The following is a 25727-nucleotide window of genomic DNA, read 5'->3' on the forward strand; positions in this document are numbered from 1 at the left end:
GTCTCAGATCTCAGGCAATAATCTAGAAGAACTAAGAAAAAGCTGAAGCAAAATAAATAAATTTAAAAAATAGAATATTCCCAGCTATGAAAAATATTGTCATTGATTCAGAACATAAATTAATTTTTATTTGGCTTAGGATAACAACATTTCAAAATCTACATGGGGGAACTGTTTTCTAGAAAGCAGAATTTTTAAGTGTTTTTTTTGATTAGCTTTTGAAATAAGGAGCTTTTTCAGTCCCTAATTCTAGGAGATGAGCCAAATATGGTAAATAAGGTTGAAGCTGGGCAGCATCTAGGATCTAATGATCATCATTTCATTTCATTTGGAAACACTCATGGGAGTACACCCTATAGAAGGGGCTACAAAAAGCAGATCCACCCCAGTCGTTTGATAGAATTCTCTGAAATTATTACTGTAATTGAAAGATAGAGCAGGATTTACATTTTCAGACTGAAATAATGTTTCACAGGATAAAGTGGAGAGGGCTGCTCATGAATGCAGTGTCTTACTGTCTGGTTTGAAATTTAAAACTCATCAGAGGATGTGCTGAATGGCTTGGGGGAAGGCAAGCAGGATGAAAAGCCTCCTCCTCTCTTAAATACTTCTGCTATTAAAATTTAGCCCAACACAGTGCTGACTAAAAAGTTGTCTTGTGACCTCTGAAAGAAATGGATCATTTTAAGCTTTTTTCATATAAAGCCTGTGCATTACCACAAACCAGGAACTGATGTAGATAAATAATGAGATCAAGCACCAGGGAGACACACTGGGCCAAAAAGTCCTGGGTGAAGTTAGATAATTGGTAGCTCAGATTTATTCTCTGGGCACCTTAGCCTATCCCCACAAGATCAGCTGGCACGTTCCAGTGAGCAAGGGGAGACAAAACTCAGAGAATGACCTGGCAGTATGGACATAGGACACTTGCTCAGCTTTGCTTCACTGCTCACAGGCAGACTGGGAGAGCTCAAGAGCTCAGCCAGGAGAGTGATGAATCCCACATCTCAGTGGCTGCAAGTCCCATAGTTTTAAAATACTTAAAAGCCAAGATTTACAACATGAAGTCCTGGAAGAGCTTCTCCCTCCATGTTTGCTCTCCCTTCCTGGTTTGGTTTCTGTAAATTACACACGTTTTTGGTATGGTTTCACAATAAATAGAGAAATTGTGCATAATTCCAACATCACTAGTTCTGTATCAGGATAAAGCTGCTGAGGGCTGAGAGACTATCTGACCAAACACCACAAAATCCTTCCCTTGATCCTACAGACCTCCGCAGGCATTGGCTAACAGCCAATGCTGGACACAAAATACAGGAGTAGACGGATCTGTTTTCTGATCAGCTCTACAGTCCTCATATCAGAAACTCACAATTATAGCATAAAAGAACCAACAAATCTTATTTCAACAACACGAGGATGTTACTGCAACCAGCTGTCTGCTCCTGCCTCTCTGCTCCCATCTACTGTTTTACTGTCACAAAGGCCTGGGAAACTTTGCATCAGTGCAAGGTCAGGTTGGGCTAGCTACAGCCACCAGAGGAGATGGCAGTGGCTGGAAAGTTGCAAGTGGCCACAGTGATGTGTTCAGTCACTCCTGACACACTGAAAACAGCATGTCTGCCTGTGGCCACATTAGAGAGAAACTGGGGCACTTCAGGGATTGGCCAGTGAACAGCACAAAAAAAAGAGCTTTTTAACCAATCTAGGTATTGTGCAGGGTTTTTTTCAACAAATAAACTTGAGGGGCTGCTAGGTACACTGCTGCTTACTATGCATCCACACACAGGTGAACAGGTTACCTTCCCTCTGCAGCACAGACAGGAGAGCCTATCTGATGCTGGCACACTACTCAGCTTCACTTCTTTTCCTTCATAGTCTTTCTAGCTTACACACAATATCCTCTGCTTAGATTCTCCCATCCTGAGCAAGGACCAGAGATAGAGGTGGCCCCATTTGAAAAGCAAAAGCTGAATGTCATTGTCATTTTAATTAATATCCTGCAGAGGCAAGAAGAAAAGCAAATAAAAAGGGATGAAAGAAAATAAAAATCAAAACAAAATTAGGTCAATCCTCTTTCCTGAGGGATCTTCTGCAGAAAACCCAAGGACCCTCTGATCCCCACATCCTGCACTGCACCCTTCACCTTACTGTAGCCTGACATCCCACTTCCACCCTCCTGTCCTGGGGAGGCCGAAAGGCAGCTCTGGAAGGGGCAGAAAGCAATCCTGTTGTACAACACCAGTAATCTGACACTGCCTTTAACAAGATTATCTTGTATCCCTCTGTCCTCCCTCCCCCAGCGCACAAGAAACCCTTTTTAAGGCCAGTGCTGGTTTGTTTCTCTACCCTGGGAAGCTTATGCTACCAAATAATCTGCACTTTTGTCCTCCCCCTGCGTTATTTCTGTCTCTGGGTGTTTCTCATTTTCCTCTGTCTTATGCTTTTTCCTCCTGGCATTAATAACGTTGTGGAGAATGATTTCAGATGCCAGCCTAAGTGTGTGTTTCAGAGATGCAGCTTTGGACAGAAAAGGTTGGCCCTGTGAGACAGGGAGCTGGAGAGGACATTTCCTGTGGTCTCGCTCATCACCAGGAACCACAGGGTGAGCATCCCCTGCAGAACCATCAGGTTTCCCATCCCAGGGATCTAACAGGCACTTAATTGTGGTGATGGGCAGAAGGGAAGAGGGGAAAAGGCAGGCAGCTAAATACAGTAACAGCAAAGGACTGTGTTTAAGGAGGTGGCACAAGTGAAGTGCCTCAGACAACAGTGTCAGATATGCCCAGGGAGAGACAGGCAAGAAATACAATCCTGAGAGAACCTTAAGAAACATGCAGGCTGAGAAAGGGGAAATGAAGCCTTGTGTGGAGAAAGCCCCTTGTAGGACTGGAGGGATGAAGATGGGAAGGAGACTAGTTATGGTTGATAAGGTAATTACATGTCTCTTCATCAGTAACACTGCTTTCCCAAGAACCCTACTGGGGATTTCCAGGCTGGGTTCATGGCTGGAGCTGAGGGCTCAGGAGCCACGCGCTGTCAGGGTGAAAGCTCAGCACCGAGCTCGCTGCAGGCTGGTCCCCAGCATCCAGGTTATCCCAGCCCAAGCTGAGCAGCTTTGCTGCAAAACCCTGCCTAGATTACCTGTCACTGCTGGCAAGCTGCCTCCCACGTATTGCAGAGCCTTGCTGGCACAACCAGGGTGAGTGACTGGGTTTTCTTTTTTTGTTTTGGGGCTTTTTTTCTGATTCTTTCACAAGGAATGTGAGAAGACTCATCTATTCTTCCAGACACATACAGTTTAGAGGGAAAGGTCAGTTGGGTTATGTCTTAACAGTACAGTGAGTGGCTTGTCAGACTAAATAACACAGAATTAAAAAACTTCAACCTGCAACCATAGATGGATCAGCTAATTTCTGGGAAGAAGAGTTTGGATGTTAAAGGAAAGGAGACAACATTTGAGAAACACTCAAACTTAACTTGTCTGTAGAGACAGCTCCTAAACTTGCTACCATTCCAAACCCACAAAATCTGCTAAAGTGTTAGAGTTCTAATTTTTGTAGAGTGAACAAGTACAACTCAACAGTCAACAGGAAAAATACTTCTGTGGATACAAAGGCTCTAAGCTTTTAATCTTACACTCACATGTTGTAACTCATATTTTTATACATACCTGAGCCTCTTTTTAATCGCCTTCTTGCAAGTTTAATTTGATCCTGAAGAATCTGGACCCAGTCCCTAGGACCAGGAAGTTTATCCACATGGTTAGCAGTGCAGTATTTTTCTGTAAAAACTGAAATAAAAAGACACCACTTTTTTGAAATGTGCCAACAAAAATGGAGAAAAAGAGAAATGGGAGAGGGTGTTAATCGAAATATATGAAATTACTCAATTATCAAACAGAATTTTAATGGCCAGCTGTAGGATTGTGAGAATAAAGCCCAACTCAGTGTTTCACAAGTTCACCATTCAGAAGTGACTTGGCTGCATAAATATCAAAGGAATGGCATCATCATTACTACATATAAAAGCATGTCCCAGAGAAATGTTCTACACCTGATGTCTTCATGAAATTCACACAAAATGATCACAGAAAAATAACAGTGTACTTAGAATGAGTCTCAGATGTGGCAGGCACTTGTTAATGCTGCCTTCCATATGGTGAGATAGAGAGCTGAAGATCTGGTCATTTGGTTGCCTCTTGGTCAGGCTCCTAAGGCTGCAGGCAAAGTCATAAAGAGTAAAGTTCTACCACTATGGAAATCTCCACAGTTTTTATACTGCCAAACCAGATGGAATAGAATTTTTATAAAATACTTAAAAAAAAAAAAAAGGCACCATTACTGAGAAAAAAAAAATCCTACAGGTCCAATTTTGTGTTTTGTAAAAAAGGTACAGAGAGAGTCAACATTATCTTTAAATCCATATTTACAACAAACCTAACAGTGTTATACCAAAAATACAGAATTATAAATGGAGTGAAACTGATGCAATTGATTGTCATCATGCAACTGAGAGGTATGCAAAAAATAAACAAGTGCAGAAATAGAAAAAAATATTCTTGCTGTTAGTATTGCTATTGTAAACTTGGTCAGAGGTCTCAGAGCCCGGTGTCCAATTATGACTGGCAAGCAAAGAGAGAAAGCTGGTCCCAACTCAAGGGATTTGTAATCCTGGAGAATAAGTATCGCGCAAATGGGATCGGGAAACAAGCAACAAAAAAAAAGACAATTTCAGTATCTTTATACACACTTTGAAGCAGCACTACCTGCCAAGTATAAGAGAACCAAAAGTAATCCCCCCCTCCAGACTCCTTCCATGCCAACAGCTTCACAAACCATGGCAAGGCAGGCATCAGCAACACTTTTCAGTGCAGTCTGATCTACAAGGACATCAGACCAACTCTGAGGGCTGCCCACAGAAGTCAATATATCCCCACAAATTCACAGTGCTTGATTTACAACAAACATCATCTTTGTGAAGGTAGAAATAATCTTTCCCTTCTGAATCCATATGGTATCTGACACAACAGGCACCTGATCAATGACTTGCAACTCCTACTTACTTAAAACAGGCAACTGCTCAATGTGTGGTTAGAGAAATAACAATGTGGACAAAAAGGAAAGGGAATGCAACAGCAAGGAGGCAGGAGAATTGGGACCTGCCTTTTCTAGTCCACCCAAGCTGTTTGGTATTAACAGACCCTCTGCCATAGAAACATAGACTGGTTTGAATTTAAAGGGAATTTTAAAGACCATCTAGTCCTACCCCCACTGCCATTAGCAGGCATTCATCAGATTGCTCAATGCCATGTCCAAGATGATCTTAAACACTTTCAGGGATGGAGCATCCACAGCTTGTCTGGGCAAACTGTTCCTATAGTCTCATCATCATCAAAAAAAAAAAAAGCTTCCTAATATCCAACTAAATGTACCCTCTTTCAGTTTAAAGCCACTGCCCCTTTGTCCTGTCACTACAGGCTCTGCTAAAATATCCATCCTTATCTTTCTTACAAGCCCCTTTTATATACTAAAAGGCCATAATAAGGTCTGCTAGAGCTTTCTCTTCTTCAGGCTGAACCACCTCAAATCTCTCAGCCTGTCTTCACAGCAGAGGTGCTCCAGCCCTCTGACCATCCTGCTGGTCTCCTCTGGAATTGCTCCAAGAGGTCCATGCCTTTCCTGTGCTGGGACCCCAGAGCTGGGTGCAGCACTGCAGGTGGGGTCTCACCACAGTGGAGCAGAGGCACAGAATCATTCCCATAGTTCCTGTGAATTTTTTGTCTGTCAGTACCCCCAAGTCCTTCTCTGCAGGGTTGCTCTCAATCCCATCATTCACCTGTCTATACTGATACTGGGGCTTGTCCTGACCCAGATGTAGGACCTCGCACTTGGTCTTGTCGAACATCAGGAGGTTCACATGGCCCATTCCTTCAGCCTGCCAAGGTCCTGTGTTGTGATGCACTATATAGGTATTTAGATGTTCTGCACTGGGTGAACTGTTCCCCTTGTACCCTCGGATAAGGTGGTCTGTCCCCTGTAGCCCCTCCCTTTGCCCCTCCTCACTCGTGTCCCCTTGGCTGCGGCCTTCCGTCCCCGCCTCCCATTCCGCGGGTATAAATGTCCCTTGGGTTTGGAGCTCTTTCTCTTTTTTCACCTGGACAATCTCCGATGCAGATGTCCCTTTCCAGCTAATAAAACAGGACATCAGAACCACGTGGAGAAAGAGCGCTTCTCGTCCTTTACTTCGTCCATGTAGGATCCGTGCGGGCTTAAATCCCAAGCTAGCCGGGGGGATTTACAACCCGAAACCCACGGTTCCTTCAGTCCTGGATGGCATCCCTTTCCTCCTGTCAACCAACCACACCACTCAGCCTGGTGTCATCTGCAAACTTGCTGAGGGTGCCCTAGAAACCAGTGCCTATGTCACTGATGTAAATATTAAATTGTACTGGTCCCACTATGGATACCTGAGGGACACATCACACTTATATCTGAACACAGCTCATTGATTTCTGCAGGGAAGGATTTCACTAGCTGAATTTCCAGTCAACAGCTCAAAGGAAAAATAAGTGCTTCTGACTAGTTTTATTTTTTCATCTTTTTTACTTTTTTCCCAGTTCTGAGTGAAAGACTAACAAGAGAAGCTGATTGCCCAGGAGAAACACTGCAACTGAGAGAACAAGTGCTACTGAATACCCAAAGTCAAAAGAGAGAATTGCTCCCTGGCTAATCATTCTGTTGCAGAAGCATTAAATTACTTTTAAGGACAGCAGTGAAAATGTTTTCAGACAGGAAGAGTGATTTTCAAGCAAACAGTCCCTCCTTTAAATTCTCTGCCCATTTTTGTCATTAATGTAGCCTTTTGTATCTCTGTCATGGAAAAGGACTACAAGTGCCACTAAAGGATATCTGGGCCCGTGGTAGAAGAATGTCCTAATGATAATAATGCAAACAACATGATGTTGTTCTTGTAGAGATTTCATACTGGCTCAGTTATTTCTTGGAATAAATGAAACCACAGTGTCTGATAGCCCAGGTCCTTGGAGGGAAGAAGGGTGCTATTGGAGCCAGACTGAGTGAAGACCCACAGGACGTCAGATCTTGGCATCTTACTCCATCACAGCTTTTAGGGACAGGCTTCCCTATCAGGGATTAGGCACTAGCATTTGGGCCATACTTTAAATGCCAATAAAGATCACTGTTATGGCAGTGGTACCCAGTAGTACCATCACAGATTAAATTTTTCTGTTGGAACTACAAGTCCCTTCTTTCTTCTCTTAAACTCAAGGGAAGAGAAGAGGTTAAGCCAAGCCTCAGAATTTGCTCCACTAGTACAATCTTAGCTACTGAGAAACATTGCTCTCTGCAGTGTGTACCAGCTGCTATTTTAGTAGTCCTGTTGCATTTACTGTAAAACATTTATTTTATCAAGTGCTGTTCAAATTAGAGTGAGTTTTTTGAAGTAATTTTGAACTCCTCTTTCTTTCATTTAACTTATTTATTAAGCTTTTAAGAAAAAATGAGATACAGATAGAGAGACTTCAGACAGATTTTTGCAGATTACTGAGCTCAAGAAAAGAAGGTACAAAACAGTGTTTGTGATATAAACCTAAACACAAGCATAACTGTAAGAAAGTCTGTCAGCTGCTCTGTAAGATATATTAGGACTATGACACAGGCACAGCATACACTTTGCTGCAGAACTGCACACTTGAGAGGGTCCTCTGGAGGCCTCCATGCCCAGCCTGCTGCTCAAAGCATGGCCAACTAAATCATAAGGCTCTGGCCTGTGACCAGTCACATTTTGAGTATTTCCAGGGATGGAGGTCCTGCAGCCCCTCTGAGCCCCTACTGCACTTCTCAACCATTACGTTGAAAATGCTTCTCCTTATCAAATTGCAATTTCCCACGTGTTCAGTGCCTCTTGTGCCTCTGAGAAGAGGCTGACTCCACTTCTCCACATCATCCCATTAGGTAGTTGTGAACAGCAGTAAGGTTTCTCCTGAATGAGCCTCTCTCCAGTTCTCTCAGCCTGCCCTCATTTGATACTGAAGCAGGGAAATGGTAAAGTCCTAAGTCTTGGTGGTCCCTCCACTGGACTCAAGCCAGTTTGTCAATGCCTTTCTTTCATGGGGAGAGGGGTCCAAAAGTTGGCACAGAGTGGTTGCAGAAGATTTTCCTGCCTCCTTTTGCTGCCAATGGACTCACAGAAGCTCTTCTTATTGCCCTGTGTCTCCTAAGTTAGCAATCTGTACCTGAGAACAAGTCACAGCCTCTAAAATAAGCTCCACTCTTAGAGCATATTTTTGGCCTGTCTTTTGGTAATGTGGATATTGTCCCTACAATATCAGATTTCAAAATAGAATCCAGTTCAGAAACTCTGGCCTAATAATATCAGCTCTTTATATGCTGTCATCACAGAGTTTGAAGGAACATGTGTTCTTCTGGAAGCTAGATAGCAGTGACTGCTAGGAAAAATCAACCAGCAGAAGGTGCTCGCACCAAGAAATTTGCTCCCCCAAGAGAAGGACCACTGTACTTATGAGCATCAAACTCATCTCATGCCAGTATTATCTTCCTCCATCTCTCCCTAATCCAGCCACCAACTACTGAAAAATTTACAGCGCAGACACAGTCAAATACAGTGCAAGACTCAGAACCTTGATTGAAGTGTATCAGTTACACTGCCATTATGTTTTCAAGATTTCTTTGCATCTCTGATATCTGAGGGGGAAAAAAATAATTATCTTACATGAACAGTGAGTTTCCAACCTTAGAGCCTGACTTCAGAAACCAGGATCACTGGCTTAAAATTAACACAAGCTGTCCCCGTAGAAGCTATTTTTAACAAGTGAATGAAAGGGAATAAAAATAAGACTGCATATTTTAATAGACCTAACACACGTCAGAAATTCTAATCCCCTTACACTCTCCTTAGCTGAGAATATGTTCTAATTACACATAGGAAAGAAAGCAGAAAACATACCTTTTATTGCACCCACAATATTTTGGTCTAGTCCTTTCCGGTTGTCATTGAGCCCTCTTTTCCTTTTGCCATTTGGTAAAGAGTTAGCCAAAGTCTTGTCATCAAAAAATGCACAGACCAGCTTCCTAAAGAGCAGACTTCCTGAGCGAGTGTAGTTTGATAGTATAGAGTCCAGCTGTGATTTTGGCATGAAGACATCAAAGCCTTCTGCAAGTTGCACTTCTGGCTACCAAAAGAATACAAATGTTTTAATTAAACGAGCATTCAAAGACATTATTTTACTTCAATCATGCATCTGGTGAGACTTTACAATCACTTCATCAAACCACGAATCTTTTCCCAGCTATTCAGGACTACAGCAGCCTAATTCATTGAAATCAAACCCCATCAGTGAATAAGCACCTTAAAAGGCAAATCAAACAATCACACTCCTTGTCTAATGTCTGCAAAAGTTAACAACTACTGACATCATTTCTAGGCATACAGCTAACAAAAAGACAGGAGATACCTTTCAGTGTTGGGTAATAATGACAAAGCACAGGATCATCGCAGAGCAGGGCTCCGAAGTGATGCTTTTTGAACATTTATCTAACCATTTAATGGACTTGTTTCACTGCCAAATGCTGTGAACGAGTGTGCTGTGGGGCAGCCAGACACTTCCAAGAAGCACAAATGCAGGGATGCTGGCCCAATCCATGTGGCTTCCCAAGAGGGCACCCAGCAAAGATATGGCCCACATGAGTATAAGCAGATGATAAGTTTGAGGTTGCCCCTGGAGCCAGCACTTGCTGAGCATCCATTTGTCCCTCCTTTTCATAGTCCCAAAATGCATGTTTAGAAGAGGATGATGTTAGACAGACAGTTTATTTCAGTTCAAAAATCCTCAACAGTGAATCACGGGGATTTAAGTGACTGCCAAGGTGAAATGGAGGGGAAGAGGAGAAAAGAAAATCATGCTGTATTTCACAAGAGTCTTCTCTCAAGTGCACTGAGGGCCAAAATAGACAAAGGCTTTTGAGGAAGTCCCCTTACCAAGAGTCTTTTTGCTGCCCCTGTCTGTACATATCAGAAATTACAGGAACAGCATTTCCAGAATTTTCTCCTGTGAGTACCATACAATGCCTATGATAAGACTTCTTCACGGAATAATTATATATCTAGAAAACACATTGGGAATAAACTAAAATTTTGAAAATACTGTTTAGAAGTTGGCAAGGAGGTAAAAGAATCAGTGATCATGGCATGAGGAAATAAGCCAATATTACAGCCTTGCTCCTAAGAACTTGCCCTTTTTTTGCCCTAAATGAAATATATTCAACAATGAGGATGCATTTTCAGAGAAGTTTACAGAGCAAGAGCAAATGCCACCTCCCATCATATCACCTGCGAACATCTTGAGTCTAGACAGAAGAAAGGGCTGCCAGTCTCAGAACAATTTGGCTGTGTAATTCTTTTCCCATGGATTTCTAAAAATCAGTATGGAGAGTGTTGCAGCGAGTAAGTATTTCCAAAGCATGTACTGTCATGGGATATGGATGTGCACTGTGTGATAAAACTGAAGATTACCAAGATTTAGGAAGCCAGGATGAAGAATCTTAAAATATGCAGAAAACAACAACACCACCAAAAAATTATAAGAAGCATGTAGTTCCTTAGCTTGTTCTGGATGAAAATTTGGCTTTTCACCTCAAGAACTTTGAAAATGCTGGATCCAGCAAAACAGTCAGTTACTGACATTTGACAATATTCCAGCGTAGATGGGTTTTTAATATGTTACTTCTAAACTTCTGGTGACAGAAAATATTTTCAAGAGTAAATAAATGCAGGCCAAGTTCACAACTTGGGAAAAATTCTACTTCATGTAGAAATCAAAAACCAGAATGCAGCTGACATGGTGATGAAGGTTACCTGCCCTACTCTGTTTCTTTGGTGTTGTGATAGCCATCTAAGATGACCTCAATGATCCAGACACCCAGGGCAGAGAAATTATAGAACCACAGAAAAATTTAGGTTGGAAAAAGTCTTAAACATCATTCCAGCCATTAACCCACCACTAAACCATGTCCCCAAGTGCCACATTTACATATCTTTTAAATACCTCCAGGGATGGTGACTGCCACCACTTCCCCAGGCAGCCTGTTCCAGCGCTTGACAACCATTTTGGGGAAAATAAATTTTCCCAATATCCAAAACAAACCTTCCGTGGTGCAACGTGAGGCCATTTCCTCTTGTAATATCACTTGTTAGCTGGGAGAAGAGACTGACACCCACCTGCTACACCCTCCTGTCAGGGAGTTGCAGAGATTGATAAGGTCCCTCCTGAGTGTCATTTTCTCCAGGATAAATATCCCAGCTCCATTGCCCTTCTCTGGACATGCTCCAGACCCTCAGTGTCTCTGTTGTGAGGAGCCCAAAACTGACACCAGGATTTGAAGTGAGGCCTCACCAGTGCTGAGTAGGGGACAGTCACTGCCTTGGTCCTGCTGGCCAGACTATGCTGGTACCCTCACCAAAAGCCAGTTGTTCCTGTGGTACCTTTTTTGACACCTCCTACTCAAAACCCAAAAAGCCAGAAGGATCATGAGGCCCTGCTATTATCTTCTATATTTGTACTGAAAAATCAAGTGAGTCTCCTCTCCTCTCCTCTCCTCTCCTCTCCTCTCCTCTCCTCTCCTCTCCTCTCCTCTCCTCTCCTCTCCTCTCCTCTCCTCTCCTCTCCTCTCCTCTCCTCTCCTCTCCTCTCCTCTCCTCTCCTCTCCTCTCCTCTCCTCTCCTCTCCTCTCCTCTCCTCTTTTCCCTGGTCTTATCTTAGAACACCTGCATTACGCTTTGGCAGGTGCACCAACCACCCTACAATACAGCTGTGAAATACATTCCAAACCTTATCATTGTACCAGTGTGGAGGAGTCAGTATTATTTTCGTTTTGATTGCTTTATTCTTAATATAGGGATCAATTTGCTTATCAGTGAAACAGTTTGGAGGCAAAACTATGATTTATTATTGCTTTCCTTTAGTAGTTAGCTATTCTTCAATCAAAGACAATCAGTAACCATTTGAACTTCATGATCACTCTGAATGTGATTTCTCAAAGAAAAAGCACTTATTAATAGATAATGATCATGGCAGAAGGAACTGGAGGGTAAACTATTTGTGAACAACAAAATAAAGAAGACCTGAATGCTAATGGCTTTTGCTGTGCTAAAATTAACAGGCAGTGAATTAGATTTAATCCTAGATATTTTAGTAGGTTGTAATATGTAGATTAAAATGATTAGGTTATAAATGAAATATTACATCTGTAAAACAAACACAAGTTCAACTAAGAGTTGTAATCAGATCATTGCATTTAAAAAGCAGATTCTCTGATCCATAGTCCAGACTGAGGGTTTGTCTCACCAAGACATTTTCCACCTCTGTAAGTAGCAGAATTTCATCTCAGTAGGTCCGCACTAATTGCACTGGTTTTGGCAGCCCTGATTTTATACCCATTAAACTTGGATTCTTCTTAAAGTTCAATAAATGTTGGCAAAATAGCAGTGGCAGCAGTGGTGATGTATGACACAGCAAACACTACAGACAACCTGTGGAATATTCTCAAGGGAGCTTTCATTTATGGTGCTTTGTAAGATGTCTTTCAGGTTTTTTCAGGCACACAGACATGCTGGTTGTGACCACACCAGAGATGCTTATAAAAAAGTAGAAAAAGATAATGCTGCCATTCGTTCTCAAAGAAGTGACTTTCTTTAAGCCTTCTCAAAATATTTAAGGTCACATTTTATTTTTGCATTAACTATATCAGTTTTCAGAACTCAAATGTTTTCTTTCCAAAGACAAAACAAAATCAATTTGTTTGTCGTGGGGTTCTGGTTCCGTAAATTTAGTCAAACAATTGTTGTGGCAAGCAAGGGCTCAAGCATGGAAGGACAGATGAAGACCTGATTTATGAGCCAAATGTTTTCTCTTTTTTTTCCTTAGGTCAAACTGGCAACTACAAAGAATCGTGTCCAGCGATGAAACGCATTCATAAAGCCAAATTAAATTCCATTGCAAGCACAAAAGTGTTTTCAAAACCGTGTTTCAAGCTGACAAGAGTGCCACAAGCAAAGAAAAATTATAAGCACAAATTGCATACTGGAGATAAATTACCAGTCCTCCCCAAACCTTTACCTCAAACATTATTAAGCTCAGTACTACAAAAGGAAACTCTCTGAAAAAAGCATCAAACTAGTTACTCTGTATCACTACTGTGGCATGAGACTGCAACCTAATTAGTGGTGTGGCTTGCATCTCTGTAACTGAATTATCCTGACTGCTCTTTTTTATTATTAGTTCCCTCTTCCAGAAGGATAGAATATTATCTGTTGCATTGTTTTCATTTACGCTTATTGATACGGAATTTAATTATGTTTTTCTAGCTCATAGTACTTAGGAAATTGGAAAGAGCCTGCTCAAAATTAAAAATATATTAGAGGAATTAATGAACAGTTTACTTGTCGGTGAACTGGTTTGGATGACATCAATTTGGTCATTAAACAAAGCCAATCATTCACCAGATACATGGAATTTTTATTAGTGTGTACACGAATCAAGAAAACATGCTTACTGCAATTTTCTATGGGAAAAGTGCATATTCTTGGCCTTTTTAGTCACAGTGACATCATCAACAGTGCTGAGGCCCTACTCCAGCACACACAGCAATCAAGACCAAATGATCCAATTCAGCAAAGACTGAATATGAATTTCTCTAGAGATGAGGAGTTCCCCCAAAGTCAGTGGGACCAGAAAAGCAGGAAAGCACATAAATACTCACTGGCAGCATAAAGAGCCATGTGTGGACTACATGGGCTCATCAGCAACGATGGGGCTGTGAATGCTTTACACACCTTGCACTTTTCACGGCTCCTCATCTCAACCGTGGCTCTTGGCATTGGCAGAGATGAAGAACAAGTTTCCACTGAAAGCTCAAAAGCCAGGAGCCTTGAATTCAAGGGAAAACTTCACGCTTGTGGAAGTTGAAAAAAAAAGACCCAAAACCCCATAATGAGCACTCCACACATCCAACCCTAACATCTCCATTCACTCCTACCCAAGATTTGCTTGTTCAGCCTATCAAAAAGTGGGAAGATGCATCAATGTGACTTGAGTACTGATTCTCCTGAATGAGTCAGTATTTCAAAATCTTGCAATCGTGCATATTAAAATTTTAACTTACATCTGATGAAGCTGATTCAAGGATAATTCCAAACCCTGAAACAGGGGTCTCTGGCTTCAGGGGGGGTTCAATTGCTTGCAGACTCGATTGTTCCAAGTTTGCTGTCAGCCTCTTCTCATTCTCTGGAGAGCTGGGTTTCTTATTCGTGGAAACTGCTTCAACAACTTTGAGGGGCAGTTTTCTCTTTTTATTTCTCTTTCTTGATATTGTTGACTTCTGTGCACAAATCAGAGGAACAGGAGGCTGCTGTCTGTTTTGAGTCCCAACTGAATGAAAGAAATTAATGCATTAATTTTACAGACAAAAGCCCATGAATATCCACACAGATGCACCATTAAACTACCGACTCACTGAACTTATTTTCTAGATAAGTGATGTGATTTTCAGGGCTGCTGGTGCATGGGAAACAAATAAGTTTTATCACCTTTGCATAATTTTCCAATCTGTACAATGGGGATAATGACAGTGAGCTCTGTGGTGAGGCTTTTCAAGCCATACTGATGAACAGTATTTTAAGGAAATTAGGAATACGCAGTTCTTTTTCCTAGTGCCCACTGGATGGCTGGTGACATGAAGCACTTAAGTGATGATTAATTTGTGTGCCCTCTGAATGACTGAGAATCTCACTCTTTGAGGATCTCTTCCTGATAAAGTAAGATAATACAAGTGCTAATGCAATTACAGTTATTTTTATGACAGTGGTCTCCAAGTTAATTAGCTCAGCAAGAACATTTCAAGTACCATTATGTCAAGAATGAGTGAAAACACTATTCAATAGTTTAATTTCTGAGGGAAAAAAGTAACCCAAAGTTCCATCAGTTTGTTTTGCTCATACACAAAAGCTGACATGTATTACCTCTGAAATACAAGAAACCATATTTTACATTTATCAATATTTTGCATTTTCCAGTATTCACAATCATTTGTATAAATTAAGGCACCAATCCTGAACCTGTACCAATATGAACAAGCCCTCCAGAAGAATGCTATCAAGATACCATTATGTTTGGGGATAAATCACTAAGATCAAGGTCAAAGCAAACAAAGAAAAAGCCAGAAGTGCTCTACATGCAGATCAAACCCATTCAAGATAAGAGCAAGCTACAAAAAATCCTCATCTACAAAGCTTCAGGAAGAAAACAAACCTCAGACTATTGTTTATTAAAATATTTCTGGAATATTTCATTTTTGGCAGGGATTTACAAGACTGTGATGTGTAGTTTATAATTAAGACAGTAGGGTGTTTGAATACTAAAATAAGTTATTACACTTTCACTTACAGGTTTGAATTTAAGTTGGTTTTTTTTTCTTTTAGCAACAAAAATGCCAAATGACTTTTTTTCTCTGCAAAACCGTAATTTCAGAAAATATGAAGTATTCCAAGTGAATCAAAAGATTCATGAATTAACAAAGGTACTTACTCTGTAGATACATAATAAATAAGAAATGCTCTGCTACTGAGGAGTCAGCGCTTTTGGCATAGACCCCAGTTTTCTAACTCTCACTCACAAGCCATTTTTCAATTGCCCATGTGATTTCAATGAAATTGGTGTGATTGCATAAAAAAATCCCATGTACCAGCAAAAATTGTAAAACTGGGCTTTTGTGTTCTTCTTTGTAAACAGATGACTTCTAGAAAAACATTTTTATGTGTGTCAACTGATATTACAAAACCTGTCTGATTGTTCCCATCACTCACTCAAACATTATACACCGTGGAGACAAGGAGTTTAGTCAGCCCTTCACTCCACCCATACTTCAGTTAATTACTCAACACTCCCTTTTCTTACAGAGGTCTTATCCAGCCTCTCCACAAGAGAAGCCTCCATGGCTCCAGTCTCTATCACTCATGCTGGATAGGCAAGTCAGCTGACAAAATCTCCAACATCTCTATCTCCTCATTAGTATTAACACTAATTTTTACGTAGCACAGAATCTGCAGCTTCACATCAGCCTATGATGACTTAACTCTACCTACCACGTTCTCATTATCTTGCTGGCTCAACTACTCCTCTGGCTCTGCACTGTTCTGTTTCAGCTCCCAACCTAGGAGAAAACTAGACTCAGTAATTTTCCCCAGTGAACAAATTATTGCTGGTACACACACTGAAAGCTGGTACTTCACAGCCAGAGGAAGGGTGGAGGCCACAACATGCAGTAGCTAGCTCAGCTGAGACTACCACAGAGCTAAAACAGGTTTGAATGAAGAACTGTTTGGTAACTTTCAGCTACCTTCAAATTTTATTTTTCTTACCCCTAAGAGTAGTGAAGTGGTAAGCAGAACACAGGTGAGGTAGCATTTGGCACCCCTGAATCAATACACCATGAAAAATAAACAAAGTGGGCATACTGACCTGCCCACTCAGCTCTCATTACATATCTGATCACATTAATTTTATTTTCAATTTAGCCTTAAAAGGCTACAAGATAAAATCCTTGTGTCAGGTAAGGATCTGAAAAGCAGAAGTTGCATTTCCAAGAAACCTGTGAAAATTTGACTTTGACTGTCAGGAGAGCAGGAAACAATCCAGGTTTTCCTGAGTGGCCACACAGACTTTAATCCCCTAGACCATTCCCTAACAGGAAGATCACAGAATCATATAACAGTTTGGGTTTGGAAGGGACTTCCAAAGACCATCTCATCCAACACCCCTGCATCAAGCTGGGCCATCCTCAACTCGATGCTTGCCACAAGTATGCACATACAGGACTGGTCACTGTACCTGCTTGCAGCTGCATCAATTTTCGCATGGTCTTGAGCTCCTGAAGAATTGCCTGCAGGGTCGACTGGCAATTACACGTACAGCAGTTTGGTCCAACTGATGAATTCACCATAGGAATTTCTCCTGAAAGAGAGTGGAATGAAATGGGTGAGATAGAAGCCACACAAAATCACCCAGACAACAAATGGCAGGTGTTTGAAGCTATGATCAATATACCAGATTGTAAAATGAGATCAAAAGCATGAAAGGAAGTAATTTTCAACCTGATTCCTTTTAAGAGGAAGGGACCACTAGTTTTTACTCAATTACTAATATGTGCAATGATATTGAGTTGGGATTCAATGTTACATGGGCTGGAGAAGACTGCTTAGAGTGTGAATAAAATGCACTCCTCACATCAGGGCTTTCTATTGTCAGGCTGGTTCATCTTGAATAACAAAAGCACCAAACCTCATTACAAACATACTTATTTTATCACACACACAAATAAAAGCCCATCTCCTGGAACAGTCTTACAAAGAATGAAGACAGTCTGTGCAATAAAGGTTTGTACTGTACATAAAATGAGGGGCTAGGAATTTTTATACTGCTTGAATCTTACAAGTGATTATTTACCATGTGAAGAGAGAGAATGAAAATAAAATACCCTACTTGGAGAAAAAAAAAAAAAGACAACCAACAGGACAGAAAAGAACCATCAGCAATGAAAGCTTTCAAATCTGCTCTTCTGCTTGCTAGGGTGGGATTGTTTTCTATGATGTTTTCCACCACTGTGACCTACAAGATAGGCTTTCCAGAGTTTCCCTTCAAAAATTAATATAATAGTTCAAGAGATTCCTTTTCTCTAGTAATTCTTATCAGTGTTTAACTCAACTTACATAGTTCTAGTAAGTTCTAGCCCTCAGCAGTGCTTTTATTACTGCTTTACTTTCCAGAAATTTTGCATTTTTTGTTCTGAATTAGAATGGGCTGTAACAGTTGAGGGATTTCAAACTTTGCAGGATAGTTGTATCCTGCACTTTAGCTTAAGACAGCTGTATTCCTACACAGCTATCCCTAGCTGCAAATAAAAATTTCAAAATTCAACAAAACACCTAACAGTATCTGGTTGAAGCTGAGGCTAGATGGGATGCACCTCCCTTCCTTTCCAAATGTCCTTAGAGCCATTTCAATTGATGGCTATTTTACTGCTTAAGACTGCAGGAGGAGGGATGACCATTTCATGAAGATAGGTACAAATGCACCTAACAAAATAACCTCACTTGTCAGTGTATTTCCCTTTTTCTTCTGCAGCCTGACACTTACCAGGTGTCCTTTAATCATTACCTAGCTAAAGTGAACAGAAGCAATTAATTTAATCTCCACTTATAAGGCTTCACATTTTTCATTATTACTTCTGCTTTCCTCTGAAGCCAAACCATTAATACTTTTAGGTTTGGGTTGTGTTCTTTCATCAGAGATCCCTGATGTCAGACCCACAAAGATCCCCTGACTTTAATCCTCATTTGAAATAACTGAAAATCTGGCCACCACTAGGCACTTGTTCTCTGCCTCCTTCCTTCCATACAGTCCTTCAGACCTGAAGCAACATCTATCAGACTTGAGCAAGCTCGTGGTCACACTCCAGAGGTGAGCTATTTGTAAAGCTAAACTAATGCATCACTTAAAGACAGCTGACATCTTCTGGGTGTCACACTCCTCTGTTCCTCAGATATTGAGATACTCCACACTACTGCAATTACAAATTTTGGTATTTTAAAATATCATACATGGATAAAATCTGTTAAAACTGTGTTAAGATAAATGGAGTAGTTAACAAAATCCCTACAAATCTAGCAAATGCAAATGCAATAGAACCACTAGCTTCATCTCTCTAAGGTTTCAGATGCAAATAAAACTGTTTTTATATGAAAAAGTTATTTGGAAAACAGGCTGAGAATCTCAAAATGAAACAAAAAGGTTTCTGACTCAGCGGGACTCTGCCTAGTTTGATCTCACCCTTCCTTTGTACACAGTCTATTCATTGGAAGTTCCTTGGGGCATGGATGGGATTTTACCTTTTCAATGGCCCATATAATGTTTAGCCCATTGTTACAGGTACAGAGGAAAAAAAAAATGTTATCTTTAGCTTTGCAGCAGATTAATCAGAATCCCTCAACTGGGCTCCACCAATACCCTTCACCTACATGTTTTAAGTAGACTTTAAAGTAGATGAATTTCAAGACCACTTATAATTTAATAGCACCAGCATAACTCTACCTTTCAGTAAAATAAGCAGGCACCCCAGAAACGGGAGCCCCAGAACTTAGATGAGTTTTATTAACAGATGAATACAAAGTAACACCATCCTTCCCTCAGTCCTTTCTGAGTTGTTTTAGACTAAAAAATCCTCGGGATAAAGCCTGTCCTTTCTCTTGAGGGCTTCTGGAAGTGTTTTCTTCTGGAAATATCTGAAAGACTCTGGGGGGCAACAGGGCAGGTGGCTTTTGTTTCCTTCTTAACGAAAGCTCTACATCATGGTGAATCGCACGTGAAAACTTGAACAAATTGTATCAGTAAATACCTGTGCATCTCTCCTGTTGCAATATAACATGTTCCTAATGAAAACACACAGGCACACAGGCTCCTGATGGAAAACCACAGGGTCTATTTTCCCATTGAGGCATAGGGGATTTACTTTATAATCCCCATTAGCATTGATAGAAATTACCCATGTAAATCTACCATAGGTACTGGGAATGGGAAAAGAGACCACCAATATTTTAAATCAAAGCAGGGTTCTACTGACTCTTTACATATTCATGAGGGTTTTTTATTTTCTTTCTATCCTCCCTCTTCTGATCAGTTATTGTGTTGTAAGAAATATCTAGTAGAGTGCTCTCAGTCATTGTTCTAAGCACTATCTTTATCATTTTTAGAGGACAAAAGCAACCCTTTTCAACTGTTATAAATCAATTTTTAATTTTAAAAGGAGATCAGACTTTTTATTTTTATGAAGGAGTCTTTAAAGAGTCATCTCCCTGTCTTTGGAAGCTGGCCAGCAGGCAAATTTGATACCTGCCTGTGTGACTGAGAGAAGGAGATGACACAAGTACATGAGTTGCTTCCCCCATGTGAGTGGTAAGTAGCCCAGGACAGTGTCTTCTTCCAGCTGGATCTGCTGAGAGGGAATTCACTCACTGTAACTAACACTGCTACCACTTTATACTGGAAAAGCATGCAAGAACTACCCAGTGAAAAAGATCTTGATGCAACCCAAAAGCAATTCAGCTGCTGCATCACTGCTGGATTTGGTACAGAACACAGGAAATGAAACTCAAGTGTGAGTTTACTGTCTATAATAGGACAGACATGGTGCTCATTGTTTGTAGTCACAGGTGGCTTCCACTAAAAACAGTGGGTCACAGATGTCCACCTAACACCCTGACTTGTAGAACCACCACCTTAAGTCTGGTTTGGAATAAATCCCTTTGGTGTTCAAGTATGTTCCTACTCTTCCCTCTTTTGCAGCAATGTCTAGGCTTGCTCTGTTCCTCTTTTATTTTAGTTGATGCCTTAAGCTTTAGCTCTCACATTTTTCAGATTCTGTACTGCATTAGTATATAACTCTGAAATTCATAAAGAGTGTTAGAAAGTTCTCTTCACAGTTTAGTAAGACAAAACAATCCTTTTCCAGCCCCTGCAGCTCCAGGCCCCAGAAAGTATAAACAAAAGCAAACTGGGGGGAGCAAAACTAGGAGAATGTGACTTCATTACCTGCAGCTGTGATTGAACAATTAACCCCAATATGTAAATAGACCAAACTTATAAAAGTGTAAAAAACTCGTGACCCATCATCCATCTTGGGTGTAGCCTTGGCCAGACTCTTGTACTGCCCAGGTAGATCCTTTGAAGGCCTTTTTAATAAATACCTACTTTATTTCTCTTACTCTCTGTTCTAGATACCCTCTTCCAGGCATCACTGCTTTCTTGTGAATGTTTTCTATACCAGCACCTACTAAACATTTATTGCAGCCTCTCCCTGAACCACCTTACCCTGTGAGTAGCTAAGTGCACCTCTGAGATGGACATGATGTGTCTATTACATTCAACTTTGAACAATTCAGATGGCCACAACATATATATCTTCATTTTTTTACAGAGTATCTATCCACAGTGGACAGAAAGAGTTTCTGGACTCAGATCACCTACTACAGATGCCTGAAGATTTCCCCAGTGATGATTCAAGCCTGACAGCCCCAGGTAATAACACTATGTCTGGCAGTTTTGTTCTGGTAACTTAAACACCATGGTAAGAACCAAGGAGTATTATCTCCCTTGAAGTACTGCTCAGCATTTCTACACCCAGCTTTTAATAACTTTGTCCATCCTCTGAATAACATCTAAAATACTGAGTTTGATGCTCAGGCTCTCAATGCAAGGGATGGGGGGAATCAGGCTGTTAAAATGCCCAGAAGAGCTGTGTACTGGGTGAGGAGCAGATTCAGGGCTTACTCACTGTTCAGAAATGCATCAAAAGTTTTTCTTCCCTAGAGACCAGGCTTTGGAGCCCAAGCAGCAGTCAGGATCTCAACACCCCACGGAGGCAGACACCTCAAACCCAACTGCTATGCAGATTGTCTTTTCAAAGGCGGCCAGAAGAGAGGGCCACACCCTCCTTTATGTAATAACCCAAAAGATTGCATTCCTTTCAGCAGCAGGACAGCTGCAAAGGGAGGTGCCTCCTGGGGTGCTCCCCCAAGGGCTGGGAGCCTGGGCATTTCTCCTGTCCAGCCCAAAAGGTTGCTCAACCTGACCCTTCCATGTCCCATTGACCACTTCAAACCTGTAAGAGATCGTAAGTCAACTGAATCCTTCCTCCACATCCAAAAAATCAAAGCTGACATTTTTTTGCATATAGGGCCAAATCCTGTCAACACCTTTTAGCTCACATGCTGAATCAGGCCCCTGAGGGGATAGAGGTGCTGCTCCACCTACTTTCTGGATTTGGGAACAAGGCACCTAATCTATGCAGGCTTGGGCACTTCTGTGCATGCAGAGAACTGTCCCTGCCAATGCCCAGGGCCTCTGAGGACAAAGAAGGAGATGTGAAGAATTTTAGGTCCTTCCATATTTAGTAGATTGTTATGGTGGGGTTTTGACAGCAGAGTTTTTTAATCTGGCAGTAAAACTTCCATTCTCTGGGACTTAATAAGAAAAAAGGCATTTTAAAGGCACACTGCCATCTACTTCAGGGCAGAATTCTCTGCCAGTACTGGATTGGCCACACTCTAGAACATGCTGTTCACAGGTAGACTCCATCATCTCTTTTCTCCAATAGTCTCATTGGAATAAAAGCCTAAGGCTGTGATGGAATTTTGTACCTGCAGTTCAGTGGCCTGTTATAAGGCTGATGCCATCCCCTTATGAAAGGCAGTAGAATCCTGCTCCACAAGTGGTGTCACAACAGTGCTACATTACTCACAGCAAAGAGGAGTGGTAGAGGTTGACATTTAATTAGCCATGAATTTAATAACAATGACAAAAGCTGTTTTAGTAAGTACTGTATAGAAATTAAGCTTGTAAAGGCATTGAGTAATTCCATCCTATCACCATTTTAAAAGCTAAGACAGATGGTAGCAGAATGTACAGTGCCCACTTTCACACCTTTTTGAAGTGATAACTATGTGCTCATTTTGTAGACTCTGAACTATAACTGCTTTCAGTGCAGTGCTACAATATATCATCACAACAAAGGCAGATATGTAGTAGAGAACAAGGGGGGGGGGGGAAGGCACCATTCTCAGCGGTCATACCATTGGATGCCACATTTCGAGCCTGATTTTGGAATGTTTTGGATCGAGTTCCGTATTGCCCTGAAAAATGGCTGGCTTGGGGTGGTAACTCATTCCATGCTCCGCTCTGGGACGGGTGAAGGCTCGCCTGGGACTCCGCAGGGGGATTCAGGCGCTGGGCCCAGGCTAAGTCTAAATCTTGGGGCTCCTCCTTCAGTTTTTCTCCTTCTTTGCCAACTCGTTGATAGATTCTTCCAGTGCTGTCATTCAGTAATCTTCTCATCCCTGTAATTTGTTTTTTAATTTCCCGGCTTTCATCTCCTAATGAAAACAGAGCCACAGTTATCACTGTAAATTAGCAAAAACAGTAATGGGTAGCAATTAGTGGTTTTTAGATGCCAATAAGAGTTGGAGCAAATAAATAAATAAATAACAACAAGAAAGAAAAGGGATGGTTGAATGGTTGTTGGGATGTACCAGGCTATGCCTTCACACAGCCATGGCTGACAGCTCTCGTGCCTGAAAGACCTGCTGAACTTGGCTTTCTTGATGTTATTTCTAAGGCTTTGATGAGTAAGATTTTTTTTTTTGCCAGAAGGAAATAATAATAGCTACAGCAATTTTAAATAAACTGTCCTTTTAAGAGACTGATCCTATTCAGCCATTGACATCAGTGGATATTTTCCCTGAGTAAAGCCCAAAGGATCAGACCCTTTATATATCAGTTTGCTGTATGCTAAAGGATAGATCCCACAAAAAAATAAAAATAAAGGACAGAAAGCACCACACCACACACATGCAGAACAGCACTGCATCTATTGATTTTAATGAACAGAATTAGTTCTTTATTCCACAGCATTGAGTAATACTGGATTATCCAGGAATAAATTAAACACTAGCTAATATGTGTGTAACTGCAGATAGCTGAATTGCTGGATGTCTTCAAAACACAGATTCTAAAAAGAAAATGAAAATATATACCAGAAAAATGTGACTGTTCCAAATAAATTCAGGGCATTTAAATAATAAAAGTTACATACTTAATATGCCTGGCATCATTTAGGTATTAATTTTACATATGAAACTGCTGATTGCACAATGAATAGATGTGTTTTGGGCAGATAGTAGCTGTTTTGCTTGTAAAAGCATACATTACATTTCATGAGTAATAAGGAAGTGTTCATTGCCCTTTCTGAAGAAAGAAGCTTCTGGTTTTCCAACTGATAATAGAAAAATCAAATATCCTAAGCAAATGTTATAAGTAAGATCTAGAAACTGATGAATCAACCTTCATTTATAGAATACTTAATACAATAATGCCTGGTATCCTCGACTCAATTTATATTCCGACCTCCCTAAATAAACCTGTTTTTGGAAAAGCAACTGTACGAAAGGAACTTTAGAAGAAAAAAAAAAACTACTCTCCAAAAAGCCAAAATGCAAGGTGTGCCGTCTCTGGTTCAACAAGGTACTTGCAAGTGTGCTAAATTCCAGGCATGTGAACAATTTTATCAACTCAATAGCACCATTCAGTTGCCTAAACTTAGGTGCACGTTTAGGTAGCAGCTAAACCAGACAGCTAAAAGAGCAGCAAACCCCTCCACAACACAGGGACTGAGACTGCTGCAAGCCCAGTGTACTGAACACACAAAAGAGGGAGGTTTTGTTCTACGAGGAGAATAAGCAGAAGGGGAGAGGAGCTGAGCAATGTGCTCCAACCTCTGCTGGATCCCAGCATCTCCTGCTTGACCTGGCGCACCGGTTCCCTGGGCTGGTGCCAGCTGGCTCCAGCCCACCCCGATCCAGCGAGGAGAGTGGGTGGCTTGCAAGAAAGCTTTGAGTCCAAACTTAGAAAAATATTTGCCAACCTCGTACAGCAACACTCCAGCACCATTCCCACTCCAGCTAACACAGTGAGAAAAACCCTCTGCAAGGAAGTTCTGCACTGTATTTATTTATTTTTTTGGTTTGCCTGCAGATTTACGTGTGCGGGTGTGACTTCATTAACAGTAACACCACCAATTCCTTTAAAATGACACTTTTTGGCCCCAGCCCAACCAGGGGTTGACTGTTTGCAGTTCCCAACCTTGAAAGGCTGCAGAGTAGCACTGGACTCCAATTACTGAGATACTCACAGCCATACCCTGCACACTGCCTTTCTCCTGTACATGGCTGCACCTGCCCCTATCCCAGCTCTAAATGTTCCCAATACACCACAGCCTGGAGCAATCCCTGGCTGTCGTGCCATTTAACATTACCCTGGGAGTTTTAAGTTGGCAATTTGGATTTGTACTCAGTGGCAAAATGTATGTGAGTATCAAACAGCTTCCCACCCACCTCCTGCTGGGTGCAGGGACCGTGCTATGTGTCTGGTCGGGTGACATGTTGTTAGAAAGATTAAATTTCCGTTACCCAATTACATAAAATATTAATGTTAATTGAGCTTATTCAGCCTTGATTCTGTTCCCTTGTTCCTTTATATAGAAGTCTTCCTATACAGTGACATGAGCATACTTAACTGCAGACAGAAAAAAACACTACATTTATGTTACAATAAACCCTCAACTTGCACCCTACATAAACTTATCTTTTTGATTAGGTAGATCCTTACAGGGAGATTCACCCTTTGTAAGCTTTTTTGTTGGGGTTCGGATTTTTAGATTTTTTTTTCCATGGATTTTTCTGTTTGTTTTTTGTTTTGTTTTTAAAACATGTCTTCCCTTTTGCAAGAAAGCTCATTAAAATCCTACAGGCTATAAGCCTGACTTAGTCTTCAGTGCAAATTTACATCTCTCCTCTCCCAATAATGCCTTTTTCCAGCTTTTAGTTTGTAGCTGACCAGCAACAGCAGCATCCTCCCCACAGGAGTGGAGAGCAGATGATGTTACACCATCTGAATCTGCAGACAGGTGCAACACCAGTAACAGATTTAACTTCTTGCTCCCTGGTTATCTCACGTGGCTATTAGCTCTAGAGCCCAAGGACAGCGTTTTGTTATCAGTTATTCCACTGCTGATAATTTTCACAGA

The 25727-nt window shown here is 41.1% G+C and overlaps 1 protein-coding gene across 3 annotated transcripts in view; it reads right to left on the reverse strand.

Annotated features, from left to right (window-relative positions):
- Positions 1-25727, reverse strand: part of BEND7 (BEN domain containing 7) — a 51697-nt gene that overhangs the window by 11079 nt on the left and 14891 nt on the right. The window contains exons 3-7 of one of the 3 annotated variants that reach the window (XR_005258977.1): positions 22720-23019; positions 16925-17047; positions 14202-14467; positions 8989-9210; positions 3674-3793 (exon numbers count right to left, since the gene is read on the reverse strand). Coding sequence is in view for 2 of the 3 variants with exons in the window: in XM_038154191.1 (XP_038010119.1) it covers positions 3674-3793; positions 8989-9214; positions 14202-14467; positions 16925-17047; positions 22720-23019 (1035 nt within the window). In the remaining variant the exon portion in view is untranslated. Of the gene's footprint in view, positions 1-3673; positions 3794-8988; positions 9215-14201; positions 14468-16924; positions 17048-22719; positions 23020-25727 lie in introns of all 3 variants that reach the window. The other 2 variants (XM_038154191.1, XM_038154193.1) reach the window with 2 other exon arrangements.

This window comes from Motacilla alba, chromosome 1A (assembly GCF_015832195.1).
Source record: "Motacilla alba alba isolate MOTALB_02 chromosome 1A, Motacilla_alba_V1.0_pri, whole genome shotgun sequence".
In the NCBI taxonomy this organism is placed as follows: Eukaryota; Metazoa; Chordata; class Aves; order Passeriformes; family Motacillidae; genus Motacilla; species Motacilla alba.